Genomic DNA, 13,087 nt, shown 5'->3' on the forward strand with positions numbered 1-13,087 from the left:
CACTCATCAGTGCCTATAGGAGGGGAAAGGGGCGGAGCTAGGAAGCCACGCGACCGGCTGCTCTGGTGAGTGAGGCCCTCCCGGCTTCTTTTCTCCCATGGACTCCGCCGCTGTTCCGGGCGGTCAAAGGCGCTGTCCCGGCCCGGCTTCCCCTCCTGCTGCTCCTCCTCCTCCTCGAGCCCCGCAGGAGCGTTCCCCCTTCAGGCACGTGCGCTACGAGAACCTGGTGGGCGGGCTCAGCGGCGGCGTCCTCTCCACTCTCGTGCTGCACCCGCTCGACTTGGTGAAGATCCGCTTCGCAGGTCGGTCAAGACAGGCGCGCGCGCTCCCCCTCTCTCTCCCTCTCGCGCTCTCTCCTTCCTTAGACCGTGACGTCACGGTCGCGAGCCTGTTCAAAAGAATAGAACACCTGCCAAGCGCGCGACCGGCCTCGCCTAACGGTCCAAGGGACCCGAGACCACGCCCACTTTCTCAGCATAAACAATAGCCAGCTATTTGGGATGAGACAGTAGACCAGACATGAACAAATTTGGGCCCTCCAGGTGTTTTGGACTGCGGCTGAGGGGGGAAAGGAAAGGGCCTGAGGCTGTTAGGAATGGTGGGAGTTGAAGTCCAAAACACCTGGAGGGCCCAAGTTGGCCCAGGCCTTCTATAGAGCTCCCCCCCCCCCTTCAGTATAACATCCTTTCAAAGGTTTATATATTTGGGACACCTATGGTCTCAGCAATGTTGTAGAATGACAAGCTCAGGTTAATTATTCACCTAGTTCTGTTAAAAGGGAAAAATAGGCCATGTTGGAGATCGCAACCTTCTCAAGCCTCCTCTATTGAATGTTTTGTCTGTTTTATAATGTGTCGGATTATTTCCTGAAGTGTATACGTCTTATTTGGGTTGTAGTTTTCTTAGCTCTGTGTACTTGAAGCAGTGGGAGGGGCTGGTTCAGTGTCTCTTTAAAATGCAGTTTAAAATGATGACTGTTGAGGCTTGAGTCTGTTAGAGTACAGAAGCCAGAGTTAGGAGTTAAAAGACAGTTGAGGCTGAACCTGACTGGTTCAGTGACTTTTTAGAATGCAGTTTAAAAGGATGACAGTTGAGGCTTGTGTCTGTTAGAGTGCAGAAGCCAGTGTTAGGAGTTAGAAGACAGTTGAGGCTCGAGTCTCTTGGAATTAGACTGTTATGTAAGAGAGCTGTACAGAGCGATATAGTTTAGAAGAGACTTTTAAAAACTATAAGTTAAAGATACAAACTGAAACGTTTTAAAGTTTTGACCTGACACAAAATGTACCTGTATATTTAAATACATGAATAACAAGCATGTTATTTTAAAGAAGTCTACTTGAATCTTTGTCTGCTGAGAGTGCTGAATTAGAAACAAGATATTTACATGCCCAGTGATCTTCCATTACCCAATAAACTAAAGGAACACTTCTAAAACTCTGCTACCCAATAGGTTACGATCCTAACAGGTCATAATCCCCATTAGGTTGTGCTCCTAACAGGTCATAATTCCCATTAGATTATGATCCTAACAGGTCATAAGCCAATAGTTCAATATTACAGATATCTGACTTAGAAATGACTCATAGTTAAGAACGGGGGTGAGACAACAGGAAGTGAGAGAAATCTATCCCTAGGAAGGGAAACTCACTCCTGGGAGAGTTATTATCATTGGGAAAAGATGTCTTCACTGAAGCTTTATCTCCAGTCTTTGTTTCTTTTGGAATTCAACCCCACACTACCCAAGTCTGCAGTCCTCAAGAAGAATCAGTTAGCTTTAGAATAGGCTGAGGGAATCCCTTCCCCTACTCTTGAATGTCAGTTGGAATGTATCTGTTCTCTCTTTCTACTCCCACAATGGCAGTGTAGAATGGATAATCTTCAGGTTGCATACCTTTGTTTAAGACTTCTGCTTTTTCCATCTTTGCACTCAGACCTCTCTCTATTCTGTGTGTTTGAAGAGATGTAGTGTTTTGAGGTTTTTCCTCTTGTTTTGTAACTTAGAAGCTTATATTCAATTCTTTCCTATCAAGGAATGTAGTTCTTATTTGTAAATAACCTTTTTTGGTAACTTTAAAGATGGAACTCTGCATCTTTGCCTGCTAAGCTCAAAAATTATTTAGGTCCAAATCATGGCTTTCAAATGGCATATGTAGTGAAATGGACTATGCAAAGGATTTCAGTCGTCACAAAGTCAATTAAAATAGATGCAATGGCAACCAACAGTGCAATGTGACCCAGTCATTTTGACCCATCTATGTCTCCTTGGGTATAACTGTTTAAGACCATGACGGAGAAAACGAAGGCCACAATGTTGACGGGGCAAATGGGGCAAAAGCAGGAGAAGATGCTGAGCCACAGATAGTTTTTGAGGGCCCAGACTGTGGCTGCCGTTTCATCATCCTCTTCCTCGGGGCCCAACGTTCCTCCTGTTCCTCCTCCAGCACCATTGAGATGGAGCTCGGTCCTGGGGCCCTGCTTCAGCTCCAAATAGAGTGGCAGCAAGGAGGAGCCCTCTGTGAGGCCCAAAGGTGCCAAAAAATGGAGGGAAAGCCAAGGTGGTTTGACTGCCCCACTTACCCCATCAACATCGTGGCCTTTAGCTTCCACAACAACCAAACCTTTCAAAATCCAATTATCACAGGGACAGAAAGTGAGGTGAAATCTTCTAAACAGGGGCACAGACTGTAAAACAAACACCACAGGGGTGTTAACTATTTCTTATGTTAATCCAAAGCTTGTCTGTCTGTCTGTCTATTTACCTATCTAGGGCAGGAGTTACACATAAAAAATGTACCTGTTCCAACTTATATACAAATTCAACTTAATAAGCAAAAGCAACTGTTCTAAAGTGATCTTTCATTTTTCTATTTAGACTGTATAAACACTTTCCTGCTGCATATGAGACAATCAGTGTCTCCCTGTCTTTTAGCACCTTTGAGATCTCGCATGAAGATTTATAGCTTTCTTAGACCAAGTCTACTTCTGTAAATTCTACAATTAAAATTTAGATTATACTAGATCCCGTCCTTTACTGAAACAAACATAGCTATGTCTTTGAATGCAGCCTGTTTGTTGAAAGAGTCTTTATCATCATTTAATATTTTTAGAATAAGGATCAATATCTTTGTACATTTGCTGCCTGTAAAGGTTGACCTGCTGTGTGGTGTTTTGGTATATTTATATTGCATAATTATTTATTGACATTGCACATTCTTCAAACTTATCTCCCATTATTTTGAATAGTGAGTGATGGCTTGAAGCTGAGACCTAAATACAATGGCATTTTGCACTGTTTGGCAACCATCTGGAGAGAAGACGGATTTCGTGGCCTTTACCGAGGAGTGACGCCAAATGTGTGGGGTGCTGGAGCATCGTGGGGCCTCTATTTTTACTTGTAAGTTTTAAAATAGTTTAAACTCTTACTAGTGTTTGAACTATAAACAATATTTCATTTTATCTCAGTTTTGTATGTTCTGTGGATAGATACAAGCTTGATAAATCCATGTCCTAGAGAAATAACCTCTGTACATGTTGAGCATCCCTCACCCAGAATTCTGGAATATTCCAAAACATTCCATATGGGTGGACTCTTGAGTGTGCACTGCACAAACTTTGTTTCATATGTGAGATCTGTTCAACCATGGAACTCTCTGCCTCAGAGTGTGATGGAAGTGCCTTCTTTAGGGGTACCGGCGCGGACTCTTAGATCTTCAGGGGAGGCCCTCCTCTCGCTCCCACCACCATCTCAATTGTGGTTGGTGGGGACGAGGGAGAGGGCCTTCTCGGTGGTGGCACCCCATCTTTGGAACGCCCTCCCCAAAGAAATACAGCAAGCCCCATCACTATCCTCCTTCCGCAGGGACCTGAAAACCTGGTGGTTTCAACAGGCTTTTGAAAGTGATTAATCTCAGATCCTACCCTGGCCACCGGATAGGACCCCGCCTTGCACTTTACCCACTTCCCCAGCCCTTCGATACTTATTGCTCTAGCCTAGCTATCCTATAGCTCAGGGGTCCTCAAACTTTTAAAGCAGAGGGCCGGTCCACAATCCTTCAGACTGTTGAGGGGCCGAATTATCATTAAAAAAAAAAACAAATTCCTATGCACACTGCATATGTTTTATTTGTAGTGCAAACAACAACAACGAAAGAAAAATACAATATTTAAAAATAATAACAATTTTAACCAACTCCGGGCTGTGGCACAGGCTGGTGAGCAGTCAGCTGCAGGCAGCTGCAACAAATCACTCTGACCAAGAGGTCATGAGTTCGAGGCCAGCTCGGAGCTGCGTTTGTCTCTGTCTTTGTTCTACGTTAAGGCATTGAATGTTTGCCTTATATGTGTAATGTGATCCGCCCTTCGGGGTGAGAAGGGCAGAATATAAATACTGTAAATAAATAAATAAATAAACTCAAACCGATCAGGATTTCAATGGGAAGTGTGGACCTGCTTCTGGCCAACAAGATAGTCAAGTTAATTAGGATTATTGTTGTTGTGTGCCTTCAAGTCATTTCAGATTTTGGGTGAGCCTAAGTCAAAAAATTATTTATTTATTTATTATTTACTACATTTATATCCTGTCCTTCTCACCCCGAAGGGGACTCAGAGCGGCTTACAGTGTATATGTATATACAATATATTATATTATTAGCACAGAACAATATTAGCATTATATATTACTATATTGAATTATACCACTATACTGTAATATTATTACTAACATTACATGTAATATATAATATATAATTAATATTATTATACGATATTATTATTAGTATTACATTGTATTACATCATAATATTACTATCAATATTATATGTATTATCTTATTAAAACTGATATAAAAATATTATATTATAAAACTGAGGGCAGGGGCCAGGTAAATGACCTTGGAGGGCCACATCCGGCCCCCGGGCCTTAGTTTGGGGACCCTTGCTATAGCTACTCAGCAGGCCCTATCCTTGAGATCAGTTGCATTTTATGTAATCCCTGGCTCTATGTTACTTTGTTGCATTAGCCTTAGCCCAGTCCTTACAGTTGGCTTGGCCCATGCTGGAATTCTGTTCATTGGTAGCCGAATCTCACCCAATGGAGTAGTCCTGAAACTGGTTCTATTTTAAATGGGTATATTTGTTTTAATTGTAATTATCTTTATGTTTTTATTACAATGGTGTTGTATGTTTTTATGTTGGCATTGAATGCTTCCCTGTGTTGGAAACTGCCCTGAGTACCTTCTGGGGAGATAGAGCAGTATATAAATAAAGTTTTGTCTGTTTTTTTGTTTTAAACTGAGGCAGGATGTCCATCTTTCAGGGGTGCTTTGATTGTGCTTTTCCTGCATGGCAGGGGGTTGGACTAGATGGCCCATGAGGTCTCTGCCAACTTTATTATTCTATGATTCTGTAAACAATATTGTTTAAAATATTGTGTGTAAAACTACCTGCAGGCTATGTATATAATGTGTACATGAAATATAAATAGATTCCATGTTGAGACTTGAGTCCCATCGTTAAAATATATGCAGATACAGATATTCCAAAATCTGAAATGCTTCTGTCCCAAGTATTTTGAATAAAGCAGACGCAACCTGTATTATCACAGTGCTTTGGATGATACAACAAAAAAATCAGAACTAACAAGCCAGTGAGTTTGTTTATATTTGATGTCACTGATTGCTAGTTGTAGATTTACCTTTCTGCTTTTCAGAGTTGGAATTAACCAGGCAATTATGTTTTTCTGGGTAGATAATATATGTTAAACGAAGATTATGCAAGCAAAAGCCAATAATTGTTTTCCTTTACCCCTTCCACACAGCTATATAAAATCCACATTTAACTGGATTATATGGCAGTGTGGACACAGATATTGTGGATTATCTGCCTTGATATTCTGGTTTATATGGTTGTGTGGAAGGGCCCTTAGTTGAATCATGAGGCATATTGGGTTATTCTTCTTAGGATTGTCAGTTCAGAGCATCAAGGCGAATCTTGAAAAGACATCTGCATCAGAAGTTGCATTTTATTTTAGAGACTTTGTGTTAGAGCATGACTCTTAATTTAACTTTCAGTGAATGAAGTAAAGTAGTGAACAGCTCTTCTATAAGTGTCTTATCCCTTGAGTTAATAGTGAGAAAATCTGGGCATCTGCCATTGCCTCAGCCAGGTCCAGGATCAAGATGGAAGATTGCACTAAACTAATCTACTAATTTGTAACATCTTTTACTGATCTGCTGCTCATCAGGCCATGCTTTGGATTACTGCTCGCCAGCCAGTAACTAAAGCTTATTGCAACCAATACTTAGAGATTATAAGATTACTGGAAATAAAAATAGATATAAAGAACATTGGAAATAAAGCATAATAAAATATATAGACCATACTTAAATCTTCTGGAATATTACTTTACAACATTTTTGGGACTAGAAGTGTTTTAGATTTTGGAATATCTACATTTGCATATACACACATCTTGAAGATGAAACCTAAGTCCATACATGAAATACATTTATTTCATATGCACTTCATACACATTGCAGGAAGATAATTTTATATAATACTTTTATTTTGTGCACCGAACAAAATATATGTATATTGAACTATCAGAAAACAAATGTATTATTATCCTAGCCACCTATGTCGACAATTTTGGAGTATTTCAGATTTTGGAATTCAGATAAAGGATTATCAACTTATACTGTGCTATGCAGGTTTTGGACTGTACCTTTTCATAGGCACGCCGCTTATCAGTCCCCTCCCAAAGTAGTGATCTACTTGGATTATAACTCTCCTTTCCAGTCTGGGAAAGATCTCACATATCTAGCCACATTTCCTTTTCAAGAATGCTTTAAAACAGTTTGTGATATAACCCAGCATGTGTTATGAAAGCCGGGGGGGGGGGGGGGGAAGCAGGGGAGTCCTTGTGTGTGATCTCTTGACATAAACATTGAGCAGTGCCTATGCTGACATCTTCCTCAAAATGCCGTTGTTGGTATTTCATCAGTAATTGAGATGCTAAAGTAGCATTGGCAATCAATATAATTGGGAAAGGGAATATGCTAAAATCTTCTTTCTAGCAAACCTGAAGCATCTGGCATCACATATTTTGCGGTAGTAACGATTAAAAGAAATTCTCCTGAAAGCTTTGCATCTAGTTAATTCTTACGATTGTGTATAGTCTATTGATTGCAAGTAGTAATACAGATAGAGATTTGACTAACTCTACAGCTTCTGTCCTGTAATTTTTAGGTTCACATGCCTATTCTGTGTGAATTCATTTATGAAATCTGTTATATGCTTTTAAATGATGTTTAACTTTATATCAATGTTTCACTTTAGTTATAATGCTATTAAAGCATACAAGACTGAAGATAGGTTGGAAGGCCTTGGAGCAACTGAACACCTTGTGTCAGCTGCTGAAGCAGGTAAGGAGAATATATGATGAACTAACGTATGTGTTCTTTTGGCATATTATTTTCCTTGCTGATCTTTTATTGCCAACTCCAGTTCCAAATGCTCATGTTTACTGCACTGACTCTGTGTAATCATAAAAAAATAAATAAGCATTATCTTTTTGTTTCTAAAGAAAACATTGTATTTACTAACCCCTAAACTTGTGGAAAGGAGCGAGTGTGGTGTAGTGATTTAGGTATTGGAGTACAGCTTTGGAGACCAGATTTTGAAACTCCGTTCAGCCATGGAAACCCTCTTGAGTGACTTTGGGCAAGTGGCTCTCTCTCAGCCTTAGAGAAAGGCAAATGCAAACCCCTTCTGAACAAATCCTGTCATGAAATCTTAAGGCAGTGATTCTCAACCTGTGAGTCCCCAGATGTGTTAGCCTTTAACTCCTAGAAATCCTAACACCTGGTAAACTAGCTGAGTTTCTGGGAGTGGTAGGCCAAAACATCTGTGGACCCACAGGTTGAGAACCACAGTCTTAGGGCACATGGCAAAAGAAGCTGTTATGCAGTCACTTGAAAAGCAGCATAATCTACTGATGGTCTAAAATCTCTAAGTTATTATCTGTTCTGTTCAGGCAGAACTGAAAGGTGCTGAGACCCATATTTTGAGGCCAAGAGCTTGTTTGATAATATGCCAGCGTAACTCCTGGTGGTATAAGGAGGTGTTCAATTCCAGCTGAGTACCATTTGCAAATACTCCATAGAGTACTCAGGGGGAGGGAATGCTGGCTTCCTCAAAGTTACCAGAATACAGGCTCTATCATCACTCCCTGTTGGTTATTCTGATGGGGACTGGGGGAAATTACAGGACCACACATTCTTCATTCCTAATTTTCATTCACTTTATTTGGTAGTGTATATTTCTGACATTTGTATCAGATATATAATAATAGGTGAAAGTAGCCAGAAATGTTAAATGAAGTAATTTAAAACATGATTGAAGAAACATTTTGTAAACTGTGTGTTTGTGTACCAGGTAGTGGCCAAATGGTATTGAAATACTATCATTTTATGTTGGCATTATCATAATTATCAAATTTCCATTTGACAATAGGAGCAATGACCTTGTGTATTACAAATCCAATCTGGGTGACGAAGACTCGACTTGTGTTACAATATGAAGCTGGCATTGACTCATCAAAGAGGCAATATAAAGGGATGCTTGATGCCCTTATAAAAATATATAAGTATGAAGGAATACGTGGCCTTTATAAGGTAAGTCAGTTTCTGTCAGATGGACAGAAAGGATTAGTATTTTGCTATTGTGTAAGATGAATGATTATTGCATGGGTTTCTTTATACTTGGCTGGCCAATAGGTTTCATTGTCATCTTGCTCTGCAGTCCCACCACTGCTTTAGCTATCTAAATTCGTTTGCCACAGAGTCATTGTTCTGCCTCCATGCTTAATTAAATGAACTGGAAGGACTCATAGCACGAAGGACAGATTGGAGACTGTAGTTGTGAAACAAAATATTTTATTAATAGACAAAATTGATCTCTTTTCCTCTTGATGCCACTATGAAGTCTCTTGTGAGGAAAGAAATCTTTGAGTCTATGCAGTTCTGGATAGATATTGCCACAGAGTATAAAGTCTTGTTATGACTGGATTCTTTGTATCTTTGAGATGACTTCAATGCAGTGTTGTTGACATGGCTTTCTCTATTGCTGTAGTCTATGGCTTTTTAATCTAATTTGAATACAGTTCCAACGTGACGTGAATTTCTGTGATCCTTTTACTTCCTACACTTCCTTCCAGTGCTTCACCAACTGACAAATTCTAACTGACAAAAATAACTGCCATTTCAGGCTGGCAGGGGCCAAGGCTAAGCTCCGCCCCTTTGGAACCCTAAAGAGACAGGGCAGCAGGTAATGTTTTGCCTCCTCGTGGCAGGACAGTCATATTAGAGACATTGAAAATTGCTGTGAGATGTCAGATCACAGATCAAAGAAGTCACATTTTGGATTAGTCCAGGCCTTTTCAACCTGTTGCCCTCTAGGTGTTTTGGACTTCCGCTCCCAGAATTCCTGACCATTGAACAAGCTTGCTAGGGCTTCTTGAAGTTGAAGGGCCAAACACCTGGAGGGCCACACGTTGAAGTGATCTGCTGTAGTGACTAGGATTTCTACTTGCTTGTAATCTGAATACAAACATTAGGCAAGTATGTCTGTGATCTCTTTGCTTCCTCTGTGATACAAAAGTTGCTTTCCCCCAAATAGAAAAGGGGACAAACATTGGTGGTGTACATTGTTTAAAGGCACGTTGCAATTAAATTTGATACACAGGAGCATTTTATTAGCTGGGGTTTTTTGTCAGTGCTGGTGAAACAAGCTTTTATCTGTTAGTCTTGCCTTCATGATAAAATAGATTCTGGTCTCCCAAACTAAGCAAACTTTGAGCCAACCTCCCCCCCCCCCCCCACACACACACACACACTTACTGAATGATGCTATTTAAACAAAGTTCAGTCAGTTTTAATATCCTGTTTTTGCAGCAAGAACTTATGGATAGAGGGAGGGAGAAGGACATATTCATGAGCAAAATGAATAGAAAGCATTTGTATAATTCTTGATACTGAGAAGAGATAAAAGATCTATTGATCTGGAAGAGCTTTAAATCAGATAACTTTCCAACAGCAACATATGGTTCACCAGATATTAATCTTTAGCAAACCCAGACTTCTCTGACCATTGGTCATGCTGGAGTCCAAGAATCTAAAGAGCCACATCTCTCCTCTATCTCTTCCCATGTATGGAATTACCTGGAGGGATTCTGTTTGTCTTTCAGTACATGCAGTCTGTTGGTTTGACTGCAATGCTATATTTTAAATTTATGAATCTAAGGGTTTTTCTCCTATAATAACATGATTTGCTTTTACATCCCTTAACTTACCTTAAAAAATCTCTTATCTAGGGATTTGTGCCTGGTCTGTTTGGAACATCACATGGAGCACTTCAATTCATGGTTTATGAAGAGCTGAAAACAAAATACAATAGATATAAAAACAGACAGTTCGATTTAAAATTGGTAAGATACTCTGTCAAATGGAAGCACTTCTTTTTAAAAAAAATATATTCACAAGAACTTGCCTTCTCTTGTGTTATTGAGAACTAGTATTTTTTTTACTTTCTGAAACTGCTTTGAATTCCCCATAAATGTAATTTATATTAACAATGTATGTATCTTAATAATATTTTAAAATACAAAAATATTAATTGAAATGGCTTTTTAACTAACATTCTTGTGAACTTACACTGATAGTATTTCATTTTTCAGAGCGCTTTAGAATATATCACAATGGCAGCCCTATCAAAAATATTTGCAGTTTGTGCAACATACCCATATCAAGTTGTGAGAGCACGTCTCCAGGATCAGCACAACAGATATTCAGGTGTAGTTGACGTCATCCGTAGGACATGGAGGTAGGCATGCAGATCTCATCGTGTTATAGAAATGCTTTCATTACTGACATTTATGTGTTTGAAAGCAAACACAAAACTTGTTTTTTTTGTAAAAATAACTAAATTATAATCATTTCAGGGTAATGTAAGATTGCTGTGTCCATAGGGGATATGTCCCCAGCCAGACTGCAGTAACATGAAACCATGGATATGATTGAATGCCATTAAATTACCTCACGGTACCAGCATATCATTGAATTGCTTTGGAAGACCTAGAGATTTCTGGCGAGGTATAGTCACCAGAAAGCTGGATATGTCACCTGGTTGAGTTCCAGAGTTCAAATGTCTGGATTTTTGTTTTTGTTTTTTTCTTTTCTAATTGACAGACTGGAACTTTCCTTTACCTATGATCTGGCAAATACATAACTGATGTGCCTCCTCCCATCATTTCTAAATTGGTCTATTTTCTTCTTCATGCACTTCTGCTATAGCAAAAAGGCTTCCTTTGTTATCTAACATTAGATGGAGAAAAATAGTGAACAGAGGGATTGGTGAAATAATGTATTGCTTGTATTTTTACAAATATTGTGGGTAGCAGGAGGAACAATTGCTTTGCACTGGAAGCCATATGACCCATGGATAAAGAATCTTAGTGCCTTAAGAGTATAACTCCCCCCAAATTTTTATTCTCTTTATCATAAAGTCCAATGCCATCAGCCTTTTGCACTGAACCAAAACAAATGAGTGTTATAGGATAAAAGACGTCAGGATGTGAAATTACATGTCTCTTAAGTAATTAATAGGGAGCACATAACATTTTATTTTTCAGCTCATGCTGCTAACAAGTGCTATTCTAGTATAATTTTGTTGTTGTGTTCCTTCAAGTTATTTCCAACTTAGTGACTCCTGAGGTGAACCTATCACAAGGTTTTTGTGGCACAATTTGAGCAGAAGCGGTTGTGCTATTCCTTCTTCTGGGGCTGAGAGAGTCTGACCCACTCAAGGAGACCCAGTACATTTTTATGGCTGAATGGGTTGTAATCCAAGTCTCAAATGACTACACCATTCTGGCTCACTAAATAGTCTTGTGTGGGTCTGTATGTGCTTTCAAGTCACCTGTTGACTTTTGGTGACCCTATGAATTTCATGAGATTCATGAGACTCTAAAGGTGGTTTTGCCCATTCCTTACTAAGTACAAAGAGTCATTGGCATCCCAAATTCCAAAACATCTTATTTATAGACTTTTGCTATAGGGTATTTTTATGTTTTTTTCTGAATTAGTTGTTGCTGAGAAATGGAGATTTTTCCCCCTTTTAAAGTGAAATTGTAGCCAGGATAAACAGTCTAAGAGAAATCATGTCTATAATTATGTGATTGTTACTTTTCTCCCCATTGTTTTATCACTGGTAATCTAAATGCCACTAATCTAATCTAGCTCTAGAGTAAATGACAAAATAGCATCATTAATCAATGGCAGTACTGTCCAATAGTGAATATGCTTGGAAATTGCAAATAAATTTTTTGTTCTTATCCCTAGGAAAGAAGGAGTTCATGGATTTTACAAAGGAATTGTACCTAACGTGATCAGAGTCACTCCTGCGTGTTGTATCACATTTGTAGTGTATGAAAAAGTATCTCATTTTCTAATTAGCTTGAAGAATGGTGGTTGAATATTATGGATTATCTCAGGACATTATCATAGTTTGACTTGCATCACAGTTGTCTTAAATGAAGATGGAATTTCCCAGGCATTCACAGAAACGACAAACTGGAACACCATTAATTGTGCTTGATACATTTCTTCTGTATTTGTATCCTATGCCTGGAATGTTAATCCATTTGAATCCTTTAACTGAATGAATAGATGTGGCCCAGAAACTCAGTCTGCATCTTTCATTTTGGATGGTTCTAACCCCGAAAAGGAGGGAATCAGAATTTTAGGTGAAATAAAGACACCACTAAATAAATTTGGTATATTAATCCACAATTACTTCAGCTGTCCAAACTCTTTTTTCCCTCAGGTAGTAAGCATCAATATGAATGAAAATGTAACAGAAAGATAATAGCACATTGACATACGCAATTTGTTTGTCTTCAACGTACTATAAAATTGGGGTTAAGGTTTCACATTGCCAACTTTGAAACAAAGATTTGTTGTGTTTTATTGTCTAATTAAATGCAATTAGAAACAAAATATAATATTTAACTAAATGTTGTTTAAGATGTGACA

At 39.0% G+C, this 13,087-nt stretch overlaps 1 protein-coding gene across 3 annotated transcripts; it reads left to right on the forward strand.

Annotated features, from left to right (window-relative positions):
• Positions 1–13: 13 nt before the first annotated feature.
• On the forward strand, positions 14–12,847 carry slc25a32 (solute carrier family 25 member 32). 3 transcript variants are annotated; one of them, XR_010005901.1, is made up of 8 exons: positions 14–302; positions 3,244–3,394; positions 7,335–7,420; positions 8,511–8,671; positions 10,369–10,482; positions 10,732–10,877; positions 10,996–11,146; positions 12,395–12,532. XR_010005901.1 is itself a non-coding variant. In XM_016992778.2 (7 exons), exons 1-7 carry the CDS (start codon positions 98–100, stop codon positions 11,003–11,005), a joined length of 873 nt encoding a protein of 290 aa, XP_016848267.1. In that variant the 5' UTR covers positions 14–97; the 3' UTR covers positions 11,006–11,147. The 3 variants fall into 3 exon arrangements, 2 of the variants coding, with proteins under 2 accessions (XP_016848267.1, XP_003219480.1); XM_016992778.2 differs by lacking the exon at positions 12,395–12,532 and having other exon boundaries at positions 10,996–11,147; XM_003219432.4 differs by lacking the exon at positions 10,996–11,146 and having other exon boundaries at positions 16–302; positions 12,395–12,847.
• Positions 12,848–13,087: the final 240 nt, after the last annotated feature.

Source organism: Anolis carolinensis, chromosome 4 (genome assembly GCF_035594765.1).
Source record: "Anolis carolinensis isolate JA03-04 chromosome 4, rAnoCar3.1.pri, whole genome shotgun sequence".
NCBI classification, from domain to species: Eukaryota; Metazoa; Chordata; class Lepidosauria; order Squamata; family Dactyloidae; genus Anolis; species Anolis carolinensis.

Excerpts from the sequence above, each read along its gene's own strand:
- slc25a32 (XM_003219432.4), top strand. The coding sequence starts at position 98 with ATGGACTCCGCCGCTGTTCCGGGCGGTCAAAGGCGCTGTCCCGGCCCG. Across the intron at positions 7,421-8,510 it reads TGTGTCAGCTGCTGAAGCAG|GAGCAATGACCTTGTGTATT; the intron begins GTAAGGAGAATA and ends ATTTGACAATAG. Across the intron at positions 10,483-10,731 it reads GACAGTTCGATTTAAAATTG|AGCGCTTTAGAATATATCAC; the intron begins GTAAGATACTCT and ends TTCATTTTTCAG.